This window comes from Schistocerca serialis, chromosome 7 (genome assembly GCF_023864345.2).
Source record: "Schistocerca serialis cubense isolate TAMUIC-IGC-003099 chromosome 7, iqSchSeri2.2, whole genome shotgun sequence".
NCBI lineage: Eukaryota > Metazoa > Arthropoda > Insecta > Orthoptera > Acrididae > Schistocerca > Schistocerca serialis.
Window position 1 is genome coordinate 189,833,154 of NC_064644.1, and position 23,369 is coordinate 189,856,522.

Consider the following 23,369-nt stretch of genomic DNA (forward strand, 5'->3'; position numbering starts at 1 on the left):
GCGGACAACGCAGTGGCCGACGGCCTTCACTTACCGACCGAGAGCAGCGGCCCTTTTCGTCGAGTAGTCAGTGCTAACAGACAAGCAACACTGCGTGAAATAACCGCAGAAATCAATGTGGGAGGTACGACGAACGTATCCATTAGGACAGTGCAGCGAAATGTGGCGTTAATGGGCTACAGCATCTGACAACCGACGCGAGTACCTTTGCTAACAGCACGACAATACCTACAGCACCTCTCTCGGTGGGGCCCTAAACGACCTGGAAACCATGGCGTGCTCAGGTGAGACCCGATTTCAGTTGCAAGCAGGTGGTGGGTCAGTAACTGTGTGGTCTGTGTTTACATGGGATGGACTGGATCGTCTGGTACCAAGGAACCGATTATTAACTGGGAATGATTATATTCCACTACTTGAAGACCATTTGCAGCCTTTCATGGACTTCATTTTCCCAAACAACGATGCAATTTTTATACATCTACATCCACACTCCGCAAGTCACCTGACGGTGTGTGGCGGAAGGGTACCTTGAGTACCTGTATCGGTTGTCCCTCCTGGCATCACAACGCGCCATGTCGTCGGCCCGCAATTGTTCACGACTGGTTTAAATAACATACTGGACAGTTCGAGCGAATGATATGGCCACGCAGTTGACCCTACATGATTAGATTAGATTAGTTTTTCGTTTCATAGATCCGTGCTGAGGAGATCCTCGTGGATGTGAAACATGTCAAACTTTTTTTTTTTAGCTGAAATAACAATACTAATAGTATGAGTATATACAATACATCATTTGTTTCTATTAAAAAATTCGTCAATGGAGTAGAAGGATTTGGCCACTAGTAAGTCATTCAGGCTCCTTTTAAACTGATCTTTATTTGTAACTAAATTTTTTATGTTTGCTGGCAAATTATTGAAGATGAGTGTTCCTGAGTATTGGACCCCTTTTTGAACTAAAGTAAGTGCTTTTAAATCCTTGTGCAGATCATTTTTGTTCCTGGTATTGTATGTATGAACTGAGCTGTTTGTTGGAAAAAGAGATATATTATTTAGGACAAATTTCATTAAGGAGTAAATATACTGAGGGACAGTAGTTAGTATACCCAGTTCCTTGAAGAGGTTTCTACAGGACGTCCGTGAATTTACTCCACAAATAACACGTATTACACGATTTTGGACTCTGAAAACTTTTGTTTCACTTGAAGAGTTATCCCGAAATATTATACCATATGACATTATGGAATGAAAGTAGGCAAAGTGCGCAAGGTTTTTCATTTTTATGTCGCCTATGTCTGCCAACACTCGAAATGCAAATACAGATTTGTTAGAGCGTTCTGCAGTTCTGTGGTGTGCTATTCCCAACTGAATTTTTATTATCAAGTAGTAATCCCAGGAATTTAAGACTGCCAACCTCTTCTATCTGCTCTTCTTCATACTTTATGCATATGCTGGGTGCAAGCCTCTTACAGGTTCTGAATTGCATATAGTGGGTCTTTTCGAAGTTTAATGTTAGTGAGTTGGCTTTAAACCATTTATTAATATCCATGAAAATATCATTAGCAGATCTTTCTAGAACTACACTCGACATACTGTTTATTGCAATACTTGTGTCATCTGCAAACAAAATCCCATGGAACTTTTATGGGACATATTCGAGATGTCAGTTCGTGCGCACATACCTGCATGGGCTACACTTTCGCAATTATAGAGGCAGAATCAAAAATGGTTCAAATGGCTCTGAACAAAAAAAATGGCTCTGAGCATTATGGGACTTAACATCTATGGTCATCAGTCCCCTAGAACTTAGATCACTTAAACCTAACTAACCTAAGGACATCACACAGCACCCAGTCATCACGAGGCAGAGAAAATCCCTGACCCCGCCGGGAATCGAGGTTCTGAACACTATAGGACTTAACTGCTGAGGTCATCAGTCCCCTAGAACTTAGAACTACTTAGACCTAACTAACCTAAGGACATCACACTGAAAGGTCTCTGTTGGATTTCTTTCATGTTTAATTCCTTAAATCTGTTGTCATTTACGGCATAAATTCCTCTTCTAAATTTACTGTGGCGTTTCTGACTATCTGGGAGGAGACTGAGTAGTGGAACGTATTACTTTTACACATAAACAAGAACGATCTGTCACACTACTACACTTTAAAACACAGTTTATATGTAATTCATGTCACACAGTCTCATACGGAATCTACATACGCTTTCTTTTATACACTGTGTATGATAAGATACTGTCATCCCCCTTCCCTTCTGTGTGAGAGGATGAATGAGCCAATGTATTTCTAGTTGCATGCTTGAGAGTAGCAGACAGGGCTGTCTGCTAGAGAACAGTAGGACCAACGTCGGAACAGGTAGCTACGCTTTCTAAAAGCAAAGAGGTTTCTATCCTTAGTATGGTTCTGTCCGTCCCTTGTCATGTTGGTATAGGAAGCTGCCTCTCTGGTCACTTCCGTTTGTATTTGGGAAGCACGCTCGGTAGGAGCGCAGGGCAGTCTGTCCGTGGCGAGCGTCTGAAGTGGTAAGATCTCCGGCTAAGCGCGTGTCTGCTAAGTCCGTAGGACAATGGATTTCTTAAGTTAAGCCTAACTGAAAATTTAATCACCTTTATTTCAGGTTTAGCTCTAAAATATCTAATGTTATCTTAAATTGCAGCGCAGTGTAATTCTCGTGTGAAGTTCAGATTATTTTCCGGTAGTTGCTTTGTCACTACTTTGTGAGTAAAGTGGAACCACGTGTTGATCAGTAACTCTAACTAAGATCAATCTTAAATGCGAATGCATGTGTGATTATAACGTCTCGTCTTGACAATATTTTTCAAGATAGCAACTTTTCTTTATGTTCAACCCACGTGGGGTGTACTTTGCGAGACCAGTACCACGTGCTTATATAAATGTTTGACCAATCAGGTTAATAGTAAGACGTTAGTAACCAGTTCGATGTTTTTCTTTTGTAAACTGCTTTTCGATCTAATTTATTTTAATTATCAATATTATTGTGGAGTTATACGCTTTGTGTAAACCAAGTTGACCACGTGAAGCATGTGGTGTAATCATCAAAGTAGCCCTCAGCTATTCTTTTTGGGGAGATTTCACAGAGAGTTAGTATGAATTTAGTATACCAGTGTGTGGTAATTACATGACGGACAGGATTGTGCTACGAACGTAATTTCTTTGGGTGAAACTGAATCGGTTGGTTGTGGTTAATTTAATCTTGCTTATCTTTCAACGTTCTTCGTGTGTTATTTTATGAATGCAGTGTTGTATGCAGTCTCCCAATCTTGGCTCCATATTTTATGTGTTCCATAAGATTGCAATCTCACATTTTCACAATCCTAAATAAGGCACCAGTTTAGTTAGGAATCAAGTTTAATATGCTGAAATTTCAATGATCAATGTTAAAATAAATTTTCAAATATAAATTGATTTATTTCTTTTTATTTAAATTATCTTTTATATATATATCACCGGTTGTCGTATGACTATTAAAAGATTATAATTAATGTTAGTCTGGTTGGGAATTTGGTAAGCTAGACTGGATACCTGGTGAAACAGTTGCGCACTAATGCAAGGTTAACGTCCCCAGACAGCTCACAGCTTTTAACCCGCTTTTATTGTCTATCAGCACCGCTTTCATCATAGCAAAATTGAAACGTCCCCTTCGAACAATTATACACGACTGTCCTTAAACTGACACACAATATTTTGTTAGCGCAACGCAATCTGACTTTCAAAATTCCCTACAAAAGAATGGCCCTGACTAACATTAAACTATACCTTTCACAAATCACTTACCTCACAAAAATCTTCGCTGCTCAAGCTACTGCAATACAGCGAGCGCCACTACTGCCAGCTAAATAAAAGATTCAAACTATGGAAGGCACTAACTACTGATAGGGATAGTTAGCAAATGAAAGATATTAATAGAGAACAAACAATGTATTTACCTTGATATCATCATATATAAATATAGCAGTTCATGACAAATTACAAAACTCCGCCATCTCTCTCCCCACATCCACCACTGCTGGCGGCTCACCTCCAACTGCGCAACGCTACGCGCTGTTCACATCCAGCTGCCGCTGCCCAACACTACAATGGCAGACAACAATGCGAACTAGCCACAGACTGCACACAGCACAGCCAGTGATTTTCATACAGAGGTGGCGTTACCAATAAAAAAACCTAAACAGCCTACTTACATAGCCCCCATGCTCCCCACAAAAAATTTTTACAAACGGGATTGGGCAGTGGCCAATACAGATTTAAAAAATTTTTTTTCATAATTACAATAACAAAGAAATCAAATGCACACACTTATTGATACAATGTTGGTCAAAAGCTAAAATTGTCTCACAGTCCATAAGATTCCAGGTTCGAATCCTGGCAGGGTCGCCATATGAAACGTCCCCTTCGAACAATTATACACGACTGTCCTTAAACAGACACACAATATTTTGTTAGCGCAACGCAATCTGACTTTCAAAATTCCCTACAAAAGAATGGCCCTGACTATCATTAAACTATACCTTTCACAAATCACTTACCTCACAAAAATCTTCGCTGCTCAAGCTACTGCAATACAGCGAGCGCCACTACTGCCAGCTAAATAAAAGATTCAAACTATGGAAGGCACTAACTACTGATAGGGATAGTTAGCAAATGAAAGATATTAATAGAGAACAAACAATGTATTTACCTTGATATCATCATATATAAATATAGCAGTTCATGACAAATTACAAAACTCCGCCATCTCTCTCCCTACATCCACCACTGCTGGCGGCTCACCTCCAACTGCGCAACGCTACGCGCTGTTCACATCCAGCTGCCGCTGCCCAACACTACAATGGCAGACAACAATGCGAACTAGCCACAGACTGCACACAGCACAGCCAGTGATTTTCATACAGAGGTGGCGTTACCAATAAAAAAACCTAAACAGCCTACTTACAAAATAAGAGTAACAACGTTACAACACATATCCATGCCCGAGGCAGGATTCGAACCTGCGACCGTAGCAGTCGCGCGGTTCCGGACTTAAGCGCCTAGAAACGCTCGGCCACCACGGCCGTCGAGGCAGAATCACTCAGTATTTCTGCAGGAGACTTCCAACGACGCTACGTCGAGCTGCTGCACCAATCGGGACAAAAGAGTATCTGAGACGATATTAGGCGGTATCCTATGAATTTTTTCACTTCAGTGTATATGAATGGAGGTCGGAGCAGGAAGGAGCAAGGTGGGCAAGTGAACTCGAAGGGCTGCAAGTAACCCTCCAGCCTGCAATGAACTGATCGCCGACCAGTGAACAGTTAGCGAGATGAGAGGTGTACAGTGTCATCCGCGGCAGCGCATGTGCATGCCGCAGCTAGTTCCCGCGAGCGCGCGGGCGAACGAACGCAAAAACAGCGGGCTCGGCGACGGAACTCGGCGTTTTAATCATCTCTGCGAGCACAAAAAAGGCACCCGGGGTGAGCAATAAGTATCTGGGCGCTCTCTTCCGGAGATATTAAACTCCCACCTCAACGCTGCCGGCTCGCTTGCGCAGCCGTGCCTTCGCTGGCGCTTTGTCCTCGTTTCGCGGAAGATGAAAGACACGCCTGACAAAGGACGCTGCGAGGACACGTTTGTACGCTTAATCTTAGAGTATACACGCGGCTATTCGCGGGGATTCTCATGAAAGGCGCAGATATTCTCATCACTTTTGCGCGATACAAATGCTAGGCTTCCGTGCTGAAGGAATCGCGCTGTAATTTGTCCGCTGAAATGAAAAGAAGTGGCAGCAACTCATAACAAAGGGGTATTTCATTTGTATTAAAATTATAATAATCTTGCAAACTTGAGACGTACTATTTCTTTCGAAGTAAAATTAGACGTCCCGGTCACCGGAAAGGGACGTACATTATTCACTAGCGTTTGTGAAATCCGTAATACTCAATATGGTAGATTTAAGTGCAATACAATGCACGTAAGACTAGAACGAAACCTTTCAGTGTAGTATAAAGCTTAACTTACTCTCTCTCTCTCTCTCTCTCTCTCTCTCTCTCTCTCTCTCTCTCTCTCTCTCTCTCTCTCTCCCCTTTCATCTATCTTTCTTTACGAATCGAATCTGCCCGCCTCCGCTACGCAATTCTAAATATTTAGACAACTTTCGCTCTCTTTCACATGCTTAACACCGCATCCAGACAGTAGGGGAGCATGTATTCCTCCCTGTGATAACGGAAAGTCGACAGAGAGGGCCTCCGGCCACCCCTTAAAGTAACCGTGTCAAATCTGTTAATAACCAACCCGACTCTACACCGATCCGGGACGAATGAACACGGAAAAGAAAACGAATAAGCACGATGTGGGTCCAGCAGAGTGTTGAGATCAAAAGACAAGTGCTCGGATCAAAAAGTACCTAAGAGTGTGATACAGTCTTTGTGCCCTTCTTTTCAAGCTGTACTTTGATGAACTAATGACAGAAATAAAAAAAAAACGCTTCAAATGTAGCACTAAAATTCAGGATGGAAAGATTTCGTTGGTAAGATTCGAAAAGATGTCAATGATGAGATTTGCTATTCTCACAGGAAATGAGTAAAAATTACAGTAGCTGTTGACTGGAAAGAACAGTCTATTGAGCATGGAAATGACACAAAAGAAGAACGACAGCAACGAGGAGAAGCAGAAATGAGATTTCCAGAATGAGATTTTCACTCTGCAGTGGAGTGTGCGCTGATATGAAACTACCTGGCGGATTAAAACTGTGTGCCCGACCGTGACTCGAACTCGGGACCTTTGCCTTTCGCGGGCAAGTGCTCTACCATCTGAGCTACCGAAGCAAGACTCACGCCCGGTACTCACAGCTTTACTTCTGCCAGTATCTCGTCTCCTACCTTCCAAACTTTACAGAAGCTCTCCTGCGAACCATGCAGAACTAGCACTCCTGAAAGAAAGGATATTGCGGAGACATGGCTTAGCCACAGCCTGAGGGATGTTTCCAGAATGGTAGAACACTTGCCCGCGAAAGGCAAAGGTCCCGAGTTCGAGTCTCGGTCGGGCACACAGTTTTTATCCGCCAGGAAGTTTCATATCAGCGCACACTCCGCTGCAGAGTGAAAATCTCATTCTGGAAACATCCCCCAGGCTGTGGCTAAGCCATGTCTCCGCAATATCCTTTTGTTTCAGGAGTGCTAGTTCTGCATGGTTCGCAGGAGAGCTTCTGTAAAGTTTGGAAGGTAGGAGACGAGATACTGGCAGAAGTAAAGCTGTGAGTACCGGGCGTGAGTCGTGCTTCGGTAGCTCAGATGGTAGAGCACTTGCCCGCGAAAGGCAAAGGTCCCGAGTTCGAGTCTCGGTCGGGCACACAGTTTTAATCCGCCAGGAAGTTTCAGAAATGAGATTAGTGATGAGCTTACTAAAATTTGACACCACATAGTAGATGAGTTGAAAGATTTATGATACCTTATAAGTAAAATAATGCTTGATGGACAAGGCAAAGATGATGTAAGAAACAGACCAGCACAGACAAAGAAGATTTTGCTCAGCAGATGAAGTTTGTTAGCAGCAAAAAGAGGCCATAATTTGACGAAGAAATTTCTGAGAATGTACGTCCAAAATGCAGCATTGTGTGGATGAGTCATGGACTGCGAGAAAACTATAGCAGAAGAAAATCGATTCTATGAAATGTGGTGCTACAGCAGGACGCCGAAAATGAAATGGAGTGATAAATTAAGAACGGAAAAAAGTGGAAAAGGCTGATTATAAGAAGGGACAGGATGGTAGTACTTGTGTTAAGGCTTCAGAATAGTTTCTGTGGTACTTAAGCGTGCTGTAGAACATAAAAACTGCAGGGCAGTACTGAAATGGAAGCACTTCCTACAAGTAACTGAAGACTTTGGGTATACGTGTTGCTGGAGAGGATGGCATAAATTACCGACCAACTGCATCAAAGGAATTTTCGATAGATTTCATGTAAAGCGAACTTTCTAGCCAGTGAATCAGTGGTACACGTCGTTGTTCGAACAATGTTTGTACATTACGTACGTTAGAGTTTTACAAATGTTGACCCAAATATTAATATTTTTCCGCAGATTCGGATAAGTTTTGTTTGTTTCATGATCAAGAGGCCACACAGATTTTAATTAGCAAACAAATCATCTGAATAATTAACTAACTAACCAAACATCCTACTTACTAACGAGTAAACTCATTAACTAAAAAACTGACTCACGAACCCAAATATTTGGGTCATCATTTGAAAAACTCTAATTCCTCTCTCTCAAGCCCAACCCTATGGGGAGAGAACGAGAGTTTCAGTTTTAGCGAATCAAAATTTACTAAGTAAATAAATATTTTTTATATATCCGTAACCATTTTCCACGCAAAAATGAGAACATGGATTCTCTTGCATTATAGCGCCAACTACCAAGAATCAAAACAAATTTTTAAGACAAAATATAAGTAGTCTTTTATGTAGAATCTGATTCTGCAATAAAAAAAATGGGGTGGCGGGCTAATTTTAGCACCAGCAGATCTCCCCCTCGAAAATAATCAACTTTGGATTCTACACATTTTTTCGTGTGAAGCTTATTTTTCGAGTTATTCTGGTTTGTCAACTTAAAATTTACACCCTGAATACTTCCGCTCGACTTCAGCATCTTTATAAAAATACCCTGGTATTTTATTTCAGTATCTCATGCTGTACTAGGAAAAGTCTTCAAATTTTGTTTCTGTGGTGATCCACAGCCTCTAAATGCTTAATAAACAAAATTTTAAAGACTTTGACTACTACAGCAAGGGATACTGTAATTAAATACCATCTTATTTGAATAAAGATGCTGAAGTTGAACGAATGTATACGGTTCAATAAGAACAGTCTGAAAAAGAAGGTGATACCAAGCTGCTTGAAAATGAAAAGTTGTCGAAATTAGCTAGTAGCGCGATTTAAATAAAGACCTTTCACATTACAGCCTATTATGTACCATGTTTTCTTTTATTAAGCATTTAGAAGCTGTGGATCCCCACAGAAACAAAAAATTGTATTCATTCAGATTTGTGGCTGATATCTGTCGGAAGATGATGAAGACTACACAACATCCAGCCACCGAGCGGAGAAAATCTCCGACCCGCCCGGGAATGGAACCCGAGCCCCTCGCGTGGCATTCAAACGCGCTGACGACTTCTTTTTCTATTTGACTGGCGCTTTAAAAGTACCTAGCAAAATGAAACAAAAAGGAGGACGAACCCTACGGGGCACCACCACTTGTGACCCAATCAAACAAAAATAAACTGATCCCTCTTCAGCAGTTGCATACTAACTACACTTAAACCTCACCCCCCCCCCCTCCGCACACTCACACACACACACACACACACACACACACACACACACACACACACACACACACACACACACACACATCACCAACTAAAGAAACTTCGATAGCTAAAACGGACCATCGGTCGAGCGCCGATTCTTAAGGGCTATGGGAGTGAGGGGCGGGAGACCCATGAAACAAGGGTCTTTTTTTAAATTTTATCCGTTCGTTGCCATGTACGTGTAGGTGCACCGTACCGTGGAAGGTGATCACGGATGCGTCATGAAATGTGTAGACAGGACGCACCCCACCTGGAGCTGGAGGAGGGGGGAGGGGAGGGGGCAAGAAAGACGCTGTCGAGATATGCTGTGAACGTCCGTCGGTAATGGGGCAACCGAGTGAGCGTATGTGCGCGATTACGACCTGAAACCAGGAGAACTGTATGTGGACTGCTGTGAAACAGATATTATAAAGCCTGTCCCCGAAACCAGATGACAGGGTGTTGTTTTGCAAGACGACAGTGTGAAGTCTGTGGCAACAGCAGGAACTCCGGGGTAACCGTCATTGGCAGAGTGTGGAGGTAGCAGCTCACGATGTGTCGGATGAGGAGCCAAACGTCCCGTTTCAAGGGGTATGTAAGACGATGCTCGTCGATGTCGACGAGTTGGCAGTCAAGGGAAAGTGGCGAAGTAGTCACTCCCATATGATGAAGCTAAAGATTGGTCAGGAATTTACCGCTGACAACGACATACCAGAATGCAGAGTTGTTCGATGGTAGAAGGGGTGCCTGGACGCGTACCCAAAGTGTTCGCCAGTTAAAGTCTGTGTGCTGTACGTCCATGGGGTTGCCGGGGGTAAACGATGTAAACAGAGGATAAAAGTTCTTCGCGCGGGGAAGGCGGGCGACCGGGAGATTAATTTACGATATGGTACTACACTACTGGCCATTAAAATTGCTACACAAATAAGAAATGCAGATGATAATCGGGTATTCATGGGACAAATATATTATACTAGAACTGACATGTGATTACATTTTCATGCAATTTAGGTGCATAAATCCTGAGAAATCAGTATGTACCGGCCAAGACAGCAGTCGAACATTTTCTGTATCCAGAGAGGCCAGTACAGGAACTGCAACATGCTGTCGTGCATTATCCTGCTGAAATGTAGGGTTTCGCATGGATCGAATGAAGGGTAGAGCCACGCGTCGTAACACATCTGAAATGGAACGTCCACTGTTCAAAGTGCCGTCAATGCTAACAAGAGGTGACCGAGATGTGTAACCAATGGCAACCCATACGATCATGCCGCGGATACGCCAGTATGGCGATGACGAATACACGCTTCCAATGTGCGTTCACCGCGATGACGCCAAACACGGATGGGACCATCATGATGCTGTAAACAGAACCTGGGTTCATCCGAAAAATTGCCGTTTTGCCATTCGTGCACCCAGGTTCGTCGTTGAGTACACCATCGCAGGCGCTCCTGTCTGTGATGCAGCGTCAAGGGTAAGCGCAGCCATGGTCTCAGAACTGATAGTCCACGCTGCTGCAAACGTTGTCGAACTGTTCGTGTTGTCTTGCAAACTTCCCCATCTGTTGACTCAGGGATCGCCACGTGGCTTCATCATCCGTTACAGCCATGAGGATAAGATGCCTGTCATCTCGACTGCTAGTGATACGAGGCCGTTGGGATCCAGTACGGCTTTCCATATTACCCTCCTGAACCCACTGATTCCATATTCTGCTAACAGTCATTGGACCTCGACCAACGCGAGCAGCAATGTCGCGATACGATAAACCGCAGTCGCGATAGGCTACAATGCGACCTTTATCAAAGTCGGAAACGTGATGGTACGCATTTCTCCTCCTTACACGAGGCATCACAACATCGTTTCACCAGGCAACTCCGGTCAACTGCTGTTTGTGTATGAGAAATCGCTTGTAAACTTTCCTCATGTCAGCACGTTGTAGGTGTCGCCACCGGCACCAACCTTGTGTGAATGCTCTGAATAGCTAATCATTTGCATATCGCAGCATTTTCTTCCTGCCGGTTAAATTTCGCGTCACTAGCATGTCATCTTCGTGGTGTAGCAGTTTTAATGGCCAGTAGTGTATTAAGGGGAGGTATGTGCTATTTCCACCGGTGGTTGGAGAGAAGCTGTTCGGAGGATATCCAAGAGACTGTGTGTTAAAGACAGGCAGGACCTCCGCACCAATCAGTTATGGTTCAAATGGCTCTGAGAACTATGGGACTTAACTTCTGAGGTCATCAGCCCCCGAGAACCTAGAACTTCTTAAACTTAACTAACGTAAGGACATCACACGCATCCACGCCCGAGGCAGAATTCGAACATGCGACTGTAGCGGTCGCGCAGTTCCAGACTGTAGCGCCTAGAACCGCTCGGGCAGTTCGGCCGGCACCAATCAGTTAGCGGAGGCGAACTTTATTATAATTGAAACGTTATGACCAACTCTCATAATTGGCACTTTTCGTTCTCTTCACATGTTAATGGAATAGGAAAGGGAAGGAAGATCAGATGCTGAAGCAGTTCCCACAATTGGTCTGTGAGATATGATGAACGTGTCGAAAAGTTTACGGCGGAGTCTGATCCTAGGTTTCCCAGCTCGACGAAAACCGTAAAATTTCACTGGGCGTTACTGTCGCTGGCTCCGATCCGATCAGCAGCGGATTGAGAGCGACCGCGGCGCAGGATGTAAGAGAGTGTGACAGGGCACGAAAGCTCGAGTGGGTAATAAATGGAGAGACCTAACGATCGCGAGTGCGCCACGCTCGATTTCTGGCGGAGCGCGCCGAAAGAGGCGCGACAAACGCCGGCCACTGTGCGCTGGATCAGAGAGCCGTTAGCCGGCGTGCGCCAGCGGACCACTGTTACCGGAACCCAATCAGCGGCTGCGTCGCGTCCACACGTCCGCAGGCCAATGGCGCCGGCGGAATGCGGCCACCCTCGGCCCATTCTAATCTACGCCACCAGCGCCCGCACGCAACGCCGCCATCCCCCCTCCTCCCCTTCCCCCTCCCCCCCCCTCCCACCCGCCGGCCACCGCCACCGCCCGGTCATCTCCCTAACGCAGCCGCGTCCCCCACGTCCCGCCTCACCCCCGCGAAATAATTACGCGTTCCCGTCTGTAGCCATCAATCACGATGGTCCGAACACAATTATCGAAACAAGGCCGCCGCGGGCGGCAAGCAGCCATTGGCCTGCGCAAACAAACATTCCGCCGGCTGCGCCAATGGCCGTCATCGCAACGTAACAGGTACTTAGCAGGGCGGCGGGGGCGGCGGCGGCGGTGGGCTCGCCCGCGCGGAAAATGGGCGCGTCGGATGCGCGTTCGTGCCCGCACCAGACCTGCTGCACAAGAAACGGCGTGCTCCTAGACCGCGGGGGGCCGCCAGCTATGAATCATGTTAAGTACACCCTAGACGATGACGAAATCCGCTAATACAGCACTGTTCTAATACGCAGTACGACGATCACAGCTCAACCACCAGGCCAACTACCATGTACATCCAGTTTCGAACTAAACCAGTGCGCATGCGAAGCACTCCCGGGAAACGGCGACGAGCGGGAAGTTATAGAAACGTCTTTGCACGGGTAATAGAGGTACAAGGAGCGTTTCAAAAAGGTTCCTCTGATTTCACATCAGTTCATAAAGTTTCGGGACTGGACTAATAAAACTCATAGTAACATTAGGATTGTGGTTTTAATGTTTCGTTGTTCTTCATAGCCTCCCCCCTCTTGAGTACAGAGCACAGGACGTTCATAGAACTATGTCAGTACTTCAGGATTACAGTAGACCACTCACCGAAAAGCAGAAGCGTTGAGTTGAAGATAAGAAGGAAAACTTGCTAGCTTTCAGAGTTATCCTTTGACAATGAGGCACCGTGTAGGGACATTGGCGTGTGTGTGTGTTTGTGTGTGTGTGTGTGTGTGTGTGTGTGTGTGATTCAACGCTGGACACAATGCGACACATTTCATCAACGGTCCACGCTTCCTGGTTGTAGAACCATCCCCAGCTGTTTGTTCTGCGGTGTTAACGACAGCCTACGGATGCGACGATAATTCCGAGGACTATTTGTGCTAGTCTCTGGCGAATGCTGAAGGATGCCACAAAATATTCCAGAGAGTCCATTACTTGTTCTCGGTTGGCATTCGCGGATGTGAACTGGTCACTATACGGCTGGTGCACAATGGAGCGAACCTCTCTTGTGGTGCTCAGATGTGATCTACATTGACGAAGACTAAGCCTGCTCTCACGTTCACATGCAGTCCAACATCGGGCCAGTGGTACAATCTAAAGCCCCACAAATCTAGATATTGCATGATTTGACCAGCTGGCCAAATGGAGATCCAAAATGAGGCCCGTTTTAAATTCTGTTAGTTGCTGACAATGCTGTGTCACACATGTCTGTGGGATCTCCATGCTCCTCATAGTGGTCTGTCAGCATCTGACGCTGCTACACTCCTTACATACTCTACCACACCTGGTAACAACACTGAAAACGATCATCGGTAATGCACTCTGGTGGCCAGTCTATCATGGAGAAATACAATTTTATTTTTGTACATACCCGTCGATGGCGTGCCAGTGTATGAAGTTACACTGACATCTGGCTAAGTCTTCTGGATGAGTGACTTTCTTTGTCAGGCTGTGTGGTTTGGTAACGTTCGTTTTTCTTTCCCTGCCCCCACAGAATCTAAGCCTACGCACCTTCGCAGATGTGTAGGTGGTGCAAACCTTTTGTTTGTGCATTAGTCCCCAGATGTGATATGAGAGAAGTACGCTTGTTGCTAAACGTGCGGCTGTCCCCCGTGCCGCTGACCGCCGTCACTGGAGCGAGGCGCCGGCCGATGCAGTGGGGAGACCGGACGGGCGGTGCCGCGGCGGCTGGGTTGTTAATTGCCGTTGTCGCTGGCCAGATTGCGGACGCGCCTGATGAATAGCCGCCACCGCGGATGGCGTTAATGAACTGCATTTTTACGATAATTTATGGGCTTTTCACGGCCGTTTTGGCGGCGCAGCGCCCTGTACCGGCGACAGCGCCACGTCGGTGGGGATGACTCTTCTCATACTGTGCGCAGCGCTGGACGCACAACTCGCGAGCAGGAAACGAACCGTAAGGACCATTCAACAATCTACATGGTCGTCTGGAAGTCTTGACGACGGCGGCGGCCTGTAGTCGAACTCAACATACGAGGGTTGGAACTTAAATAGTGGCAACTGTTTATTCGCAACCGATACAAAAGAGTTACATGTTTGCACCTGTTACTGTCCTTCAAAGTAGTCACCAGCGTTGTGTAGAACCCATTGTCAGCGATGTTGAAGGCGTAGTATACCGTTAGCAGTGCCTGTTCTATTGGTGGTGCGAATGGAGCGGCCTACAGCCTGTCGAATCTCTGGAGTGGTTCGGTGTTCAAAATGTTCAAATGTGTGTGAAATCTTATGGGACTTAACTGCTAAGGTCATCAGTCCCTAAGCTTACACACTACTTAACCTAAATTATCCTAAGGACAAACACACACACTCATGCCCGAAGGAGGACTCGAACCTCCGCTGGGACCAGCCGCCCAGTCCATGACTGCAGCGCCTGAGACCGCTCGGCTAATCCCGCGCAGCGCAGTTCGGTGCCTCATTTGAATCATCCTCAGGCCCCTATGCACGAAACGATATAAGCTTATCAGTCGTCTGTTCTTACTAAAGAAACCACTCATCGGTGGTTGTTCGGCAATTGTGTAAACAATCAATAACGGGTCTTTGTTGATGCTGACGGTCAGTTGCCAGTCCCAGAACCGAGCGTTGTCCTCTGCAGGTCTTCCTCCACTATGCTACAATTTTCTGGACTTATATAGTAAAAAATCAACCCCCAGGAATGTCGCGAGTGTGTAGATTGTTGAGATCAGTCAAGTACGCTGCGTGACACAATTAAAGGTTCATGTTTTAGAAACCGCGTAATTGTCTGCCATTGCGACGGAGAAATTTGGAATTTGGCTCAAAGATGCCTACTGCCTTTCCTCCGTAGTTATAAAAAAGACTAAGTATCATAAATAAATAGTTAATATACAAATTTATTATTATCCAAGAAAATATCTTTCTTGTGGTCCATTATAGTTTTCCAGATAACAGGCTGTAATTGTGAAGAATAAATAAATAAAATAAAATGACCTTTCTCTTTAATTGTGCCAAAGGTAGGCGTCCTGCGACGTTATCTTCGGGCTCGGCGGCGCTCCGGATAGCGAGGTACGGACATATGCAAAAAAAGGGCTAAAGTTCATGTGTAGTGCAAGTTTGGTTAATGACGTCACATTGGCACCAAATTTCACTAAAATTCTGTACAACGCCACCGTGGACGTGCTACGTGATGGGAAAGTCTTCACACATCCTCTTTCCCGCATGTCAGTCCTTATTTTGACGCCTCTGTCATGGAGGTTCAAATGGCTCTGAGCACTATGCGACTTAACTGCTGAGGTCATCAGTCGCCTAGAACTTAGAACTAATTAAACCTAACTAACCTAACATCCATGCCCGAGGCAGGATTCGAACCTGCGACCGTAGCGGTCGCTCAGTTCCAGACTGTAGTGCCTAGAACCGCACGGCCACTCCGGCCGGCTGTCATGGAGGTCAGAACCACGAATTCCAGTGTCGAAAGCACGCGGTTCTCTTATGCGTGGCGGAAGGAATTATTTCAGACACACCACCACTCAGAACTGACACTAAAAGGTTTCAGGAGGTGGCATGGGGGGGGGGGGGGGGGCGCCAATGAAACCACCTCTTCAATTGGGAGTTGTTTCCCACACATTTCCCGGTCGAGAACGACAGTTCACAGTTCTATGAGTAACAGAACGACGTTCTTGACAAAGTTCGACACTGCTGACACCCCCATGGACGTCTCACCCCTTCTCTAAGCACATCATGGGACTGCAAAATGATCTAACCCCTCTAAAGTGCAGTGTGACTGCAATCTTTGCCCTGGATCACGTGTAGAACCACTGGGGACCGTTCTAAACCATTCACTGAAATCTGAACGTGATGCTACGCAGCAAACGGTATTCATGCTTTCATCAACTCTTCTATTTCGCGCCCTCCTGTGGCGTGATCACTTGGGCGCAACATTGACACGTGTGTGAATAAAACAGCAAAGAGTCTGTCTGAGGCCCCTCAGTTTGGTAATATCCTCAGTGCCTCTAGCACTCCTCTATGAACCACTTCAAAAATACACCTGTACAGAGACTTCGACACCCATTCAGGTTAGTGGCGTTCTGCTGTGTTCTACCGCTTGCCTGCAGGCATGCGGAATCTAAGGGGTGTGTAACAGGTTGCCTGTCCTCAGGCGCTAGAGCAGCAGCAAAAACACGACTCAAGAGAACACGGCAAGTGCCAGAACTCGATTTCGCAGAAACTTCACTCATTGGAAGAGGGGGCAAAATAAGTGAACACGTGACTCGGCTTATCTGTAGATACTCTATCATTTCTGAAAGAGCGACAGTCAAATTTTTCGAAACATTTTCGAGGTACTTCACGTCCCTTTTATCGCGCAATATACTCAGACGAAATGGTGGCACAGTAGTTAGCGTCGTGGCTACTTACTCTTGTTCGAAACCCGATATTACTTTTATTTTTGTTTTTCATTTATATACATATGTCTGTAGAAGACTACTAAACGAATGTTTTCCTGTGTAATTGATATAACGTTGTCCTTATTCATATATCAGATGAATGAATTTAAAAAAATGAAATATTATTTGTGTAAGTGGATCCATAATCAGTTGCAAGCGCATTGTTTGCCCCGAAATTATTTCCAACGCACGAAATATTCACCAATGTTAACTACGTTTCTTTCTCGAGTAAGATTCATATAAAGTAACGGCACTGTTGTGAACCTGCCTTTGCGCGAAACTTGTGGTATTCGCAGTGACTACGTTGCGAATTTTTCTACGGTCAGAAACATCCAAAGAAATGCACCAAATTTTCCTGAAGGATAAACACATGAATAAAATATAAGAATTAATATAAGAATTGGTATGAGATGAAATATTAGAATATGAGAATTTAAAAAGATTGTAAATCTTCAACATGTCTTACACAAATATATTGCATAATAAATGTGTGACACTTATTGTGAAATCTAGTTGTACTTTTACGATTAATGTAACACCCTTCTGTTCCTAAATTTGATAAGAAACATTCGTGTAGTAGCCTTCAACGGACACGCCAGCCGGTGTGACCGTGCGGTTCTAGGCGCTTCAGTATGGAAACGGGCGACCGCTACGGTCGCAGGTTCGAATCCTGCCTCGGGCATGGATGTGTGAGATATCCTTAGGTTAGTTAGGTTTAAGTAGTTCTAAGTTCTAGGGGACTGATGACCGCAGATGTTAAGTCCCATAGTGCTTAGAGCCATTTGAACCATTTGAACCTTCAACGGACATGGGTAGATAAATTAAAACAATAAAAACAAAATAAATATAAACATCAATTTAGCAGTCACAAAACTGAAGAAAACTGGGAGAACTTCCTTAAAACCCAAAAACAGACCACAAAAATAATTAGAAAATGAAAACGGAGATATGAGAACAACAGACTCTGCGAAATCCAGCGAGATTTCAACAAAAATAACACAAGAAATTTCTATAAGACTTCCAGAGAAAACTTACAGGGATACTAAGCGCCTGGCTTGTGGAGTGGTTCTTTGGAAACTAATACGAAAAATAACTGCAAAATCTTAGCCCAATATTTCAGATCCCTCCTCAACTGCGAACCACCCTAAGAAAAACTTGTCTTCTCTTCTCCAGTATTCACACACCCAGACTCATATGCCCCGGCTCTCGAGGAAATTATAGAGATAGTCAAACAGTTGAAAAATAACAAAGCACCAGGAGAAGATGGGATCACTGCTGAATTCTGGAAACTAAACGATCCTATACTTATGCAGAAACTACATTATATAATATCAGACATATGGATGACGGAGCAAATACCAGAGTACGTGCATTTCGACAGACGCAAAATTGAGGCACTATAGAACGGTGATTCTTCCAGAAGCAAACTACGCAACTGAAACAATGGTGATTGTTGGTCACTCAAAAATTAGGGAAATAGAAAAGCAAGAAAGAAAAATTCTCAGGAAGATTTATGGGGCAATCAACAAAAACGGCATTTGGATGAAGAGACCACAAAACGAGCTCTATATAAAGACCAACACAGTAACAGACGAAACCAGAAAACGCCTAGCTACAGGATGGAAGACTCCAGAACAGCAAGAAAAATTTTCACTATTAAAACAAAGAGTAAATGCGGCACAGAATGGCTGAAAGAAATCCAGAGGGATCTGCAGGAGATCAACATAAAAAAATCTTGAAGACCTCACTGAGTGCCGGAATAAAATCACAAGTGTGAAGTTTGAGGAAAGAAAATCGCGCCAGTCTGGTAAAAAATGGACAGAAGAACGGAAGAAGGAGCATTCTGAGAGGATGAAGAGTTTTTGGGAAGCAAAGAAGAAAAACGTCCGGAGATAAAATTATGAATTCAAGTTCAATCGCTCTCCTAAAGGGGAACAATCGTTGTTATAATAATAATAATAATAATAATAATAATAATAATAAATAGACAGCAATCTGTTCGAACACGGGGCGCAAAATTAAGAAGCCGTGGTGCTAGTCTGAAGGTTTCGCGTGGTAAAAGGCACATGAAGTACCTCGAAAATTCGCCGAAAATTTTGACCGTCGGATTTTTTCAGAAACGGTCGTTATCTACGGATAAACCGGGACACGAGTTGCTTATTCTTCTTCCATTGTGCGAAGTTCCTTGGAAATAGGGTGATAGCATTTGCCGTGTTCTCCTCGTCAGCTGAATGGGTGTTGAAGTCTTCATAGAGGTACAGGGTACCAGGTACTTGGTACTGGGTACAGAATACCATGTACAAGATACTAGGTAGTAGGTACTGTGTACTAGGCAGCAGCTACTGGGCACTAGGTAATACTTGTTGGATACTAAGTACTGGGTATTAGGTACTAAGAGCTGGGTACTCACCCCTCTTGTGGAGGTCATCACGCGCCGCCTGTCCAGGCAGCATGCCCGCGGCGGGCGCCAAGCCTAGGTGCGGCGTAGGCGGCGCCCCCGGGTACCATGCCCAACCGGCCGCCTGGCCGTTGAACATGCGCAGCTTGTCGTACACAGACTCGCTCTGCGCCGTCACCTGCTGCTCCTTCTGCGCCGCCAGGTTGCGCAGCACGCGGTTGATGGACGACACCTGCACCCACACACACACTCCGTTGCACTAGACGAGCAAGACTTGGCTGGCTTACAGAGTATTGCAGCACAAAAAGAAAAGCGAAGACGCCGAATCTTAGAGTCAGCAGACGATGCATCATTGTTGTCTTGAAATAAGTCTGAAATAAGTAATGTGACTGCGCAGGCCATATCACAGACAACCATTATCCATCTACAGGGTGTTCCATTTATCTGATGAGCGCACATGTGGGGTTGTGTTTGCTCGTCACCAGAGCCGCGCAGATTGGTCAAATGGGTCCCACGTCTCCCTGTTAATTCCAAACAAGGCTCCTTTTCGTCCAGTGTGATTCGAACAATGAAACAAACGTCAAATCTGTAACAGTGAAGTTTGCGAACGTAACAATGGCAAGACCGGTTTATTCCATTCCAAAATGAGTGTTTATTTAGGATTGATATGCGCGTACAGAGTCCGCACGTACTGCCCAGAGCTGTTTGAACAGTCCTTTCCAGATGTTCGAATTCCGAGTCGTGATGCAATTCACAAATTGTAAAGAAATTTAAAGCTCATCTCAAAGACGTTGCTTACCGCCCTGAAAATTCCCCTAAAAGGTCTCTTAAAGTCTTTCACGGCAAACACTAATTTCTTCCGCCTCTGTGCAAAATGGCTCTAAGCACAATGGAACTTAACATCTGAAGTCATGAGTCATCTAGACTTAGAAGTACATAAACCTAACTAACAGAGCGCTGCTGCTACTGTCGCAGGTTCGAATCCTGCCTCGGGCATGGATATGTGTGATGTCCTTAGGTTAGTTACGTTTAAGTAGTTCTAAGTCTAGGGGATGATGACCACAGATATTAAGTCCCATAGTTCTTAGAGCCATTTGAACCATTTTCAAGTCTAGGTCTGGCCGTGAGTCGTGCTGAGATAGCCGAAGCGGTTAGGGCGCCGCTCGCGTAACGCGAGAAATCCGGGAACTACCATAACTAAAGACCTTTCGCACAAATTTTACGGCGAAGTGACAGTTGCCGGCCGGAGTGGCCGAGCGGTTCTAGGCGCCGCTACAGTCTGGAACCGCGTGACCGCTAGGGTCGCAGGTTCGAATCCTGTCTCGGGCATGGTTGTGTGTGATGTCCGTAGGTTAGTTAGGTTTAAGTAGTTCTAAGTTCTAGGGGACTGATGACGTCAGAAGTTGAGTCCCATAGTGCTCAGAGCCATTTGAACCTTAAAGGCAGTCTTAACTAACATCAATTCACCACGTCCAGTCTGAAAGGTAACTAGCGATCACTACCGTTATAGCGTGTATTTAAAGCAAACCTGATTTGCATCCTCATAGTCGCAGTATTGGCGCCACTCTTAAGCGACTAGTGCGTAATTTCAATAGATATCATCTTCCAGATGTAGAAACACACGTATCAACTTACTCCTTCTTGGTGTTGCGATCTTTTTTTTCCCTCGGTGTATGCTCCGAATTTTTTTGTCATAGTATCTCATAACCTAATTTTACCGTTCGGCATCGTATACTTGAGGTGACCACTGTGTTGGTCTTCCGTGTAGTGTGAACAGGCCTCCACTTAAGAATGACCTTGTGAGCAGATGTGGGAAGCAGAACCATGGCAATATATTTGTGTTCAGCCTCCGGGATTCTAAGTATGTCGAGTTTTGATCGGCGCGGCGTTAAAGCGGGTGTCCATGCCGACGGCTTCGGGGACTCCGGATCGTCTACTGTTGTCCGCGAGGACTAGCGACAACCGTGGGCAGAGTGAAAGGAGCTGCGACGGGCCGACAGTCGGTATCCCCTGCCTCTCGGTTGATGGCGATGCTTATCTGTGTGGGGGCAGGCCGCGGTAAACAGCGCCGGCCTGCTAGCCGCGCCGGATCCCTGTTGGCCCTCGGCTCGACCGCCGCCCGCCCAGAGGTAATTGCAGCCCCGCATTGTAGCGCCTCCCATATGGCGGATCCTCTGCCGCTACTCGAGGCTGCTCCCGCTATTCAGGCACCCACAGCTGCCAGTAGCAGTCTGTAGCAAAACTGCCAGCTGGGATGCGCAGGTATCCGTCTCTATCCATGTCCTCGAATGCTTAACAGAGCAGTATGCCCTCGCGTGCCTTGTCTATCGATTTTTCAGCCGCTACGTGAGCCTGGGAAATGTCCTCAAGACCGAACGGAGAGCAGCTAGTGACAAATTGACACGTTCCATGAGAGGTTGAACTGGAATCCAGCCGCCCTCAAAAACCAGATGCTCACGTTCGATGCCAGCCAAAAACACTGTGGCGTTTCTGGAAGTCTGCAGGTAACCTCCTTTCATTTGAATGGTTCAAGTAGGGCCAAACAAATACCAGTACGGGAAGTTCCGTTCATATACGGCTAGGTTCCTAATTGGGCACTAATGTGGTTGTAGATAGTTTCTAAGAAGTTGAATCTTTTGCCGGACCGGTAGTGGGTGTATCTCTCCTTTAAAGAACTCTCGACTAGAAAAATGTGTTGTTCAAATGTGTGTGAAATCTTATGGGACTTAACTGCTTCGGTCGTCAGTCCCTAAGCTTACACTCTACTTAATCTAAATTATCCTAAGGACAAACACACACACCCATGCCCGAGGAAGGACTCGAACCTTCGCCGGGACCAGCCGCACAGTCTACGACTGCAGAGCCCTAGACCGCTCGGCTAATCCAGCGCGGCTAGAAAAATGTACAGTAGTCCATTTCAGAAACACTTGGGGCTCGGTATGTACATGACACACCACCGTTCGTGCCCACACCTCAAAAATGGTTCAAATGGCTCAGAGCACTATGGGACTCAACTGCTGTGGTCATCAGTCCCCTAGAACTTAGAACTACTTAAACCTGACTAACCTAAGGACATCACACACATGCCCGAGGCAGGATTCGAACCTGCGACCGTAGCAGCAGCGCGGCTCCGGACTGGAGCGCCTAGAACCGCACGGCCACCGCGGCCGGCCCCACACCTCGTGATCTAAGGCTATCACTCGTGGAAACTTCACCTAAGTGCAAAGTAGTAAAGCTAAACTTGGCTAATGGGACATTTTGTTCACTTCGTCATAGTCCCCACATTACCTACCCTACAGAGCTTGCCGGCCGGGGTGGCCGTGCGGTTCTAGGCGCTACAGTCTGGAGCCGAGCGACCGCTACGGTCGCAGGTAAGAATCCTGCCTCGGGCATGGATGTGTGTGATGTCCTTAGGTTAGTTAGGTTTAATTAGTTCTAAGTTCTAGGCGACTGATGACCTCAGAAGTTAAGTCGCATAGTGCCCAGAGCCATTTGAAGCCTACAGAGCTTTATGTTCTGTACCACTGTCCGCACTCGGTAGCTGAGTGGTCAGTGCGACAGAATGTCAATCGTAAGGGTGCGGGTTCGATTTCCGCCTCCCTCCTAGGTCGGAGATTTTCTCCGTTCAGGGACTGGGTGTTGCGTTGTCCTAATCATGATCATTTCATCCTCATCGACGCGCAAGTCGCCGAAGTGGCGTCAAATCTAAAGACTTGCACCTGGCGAACGATCTACCCGACGGGAGGCCCTAGTCACACGACATTTACATTATTTCTGTACCACTGGAAAGCATCGTAAGCTGCAGAACCATCTCAGTTACAAGACTCACATTCAAAATTTCTTAAAGGTTGCACTATCGTAAACGGGGACACCTAGATCAAGCGAAACGAGTCCTGACATGACATCACTGAAATGATTATTCATACTCGTATTGTAGTCGACATCTGAAGAACAACGGTTCTCCTAAAAGTGATCGACAAAAACAAGGTTTTGAATTTATAACCCATGGAAACAGC

General features: G+C 45.6%; 1 protein-coding gene across 1 annotated transcript in view; it reads right to left on the reverse strand.

Moving 5' to 3' along the window:
• The window catches only part of LOC126412353 (paired box protein Pax-6), a 258,098-nt gene that overhangs the window by 142,759 nt on the left and 91,970 nt on the right, over nucleotides 1-23,369 (reverse strand). Inside the window, exon 3 of the mRNA XM_050081908.1 lies at nucleotides 19,366-19,585. Coding sequence (XP_049937865.1) covers nucleotides 19,366-19,585 — 220 coding nt within the window. The remainder of the gene's footprint in view (nucleotides 1-19,365; nucleotides 19,586-23,369) is intronic.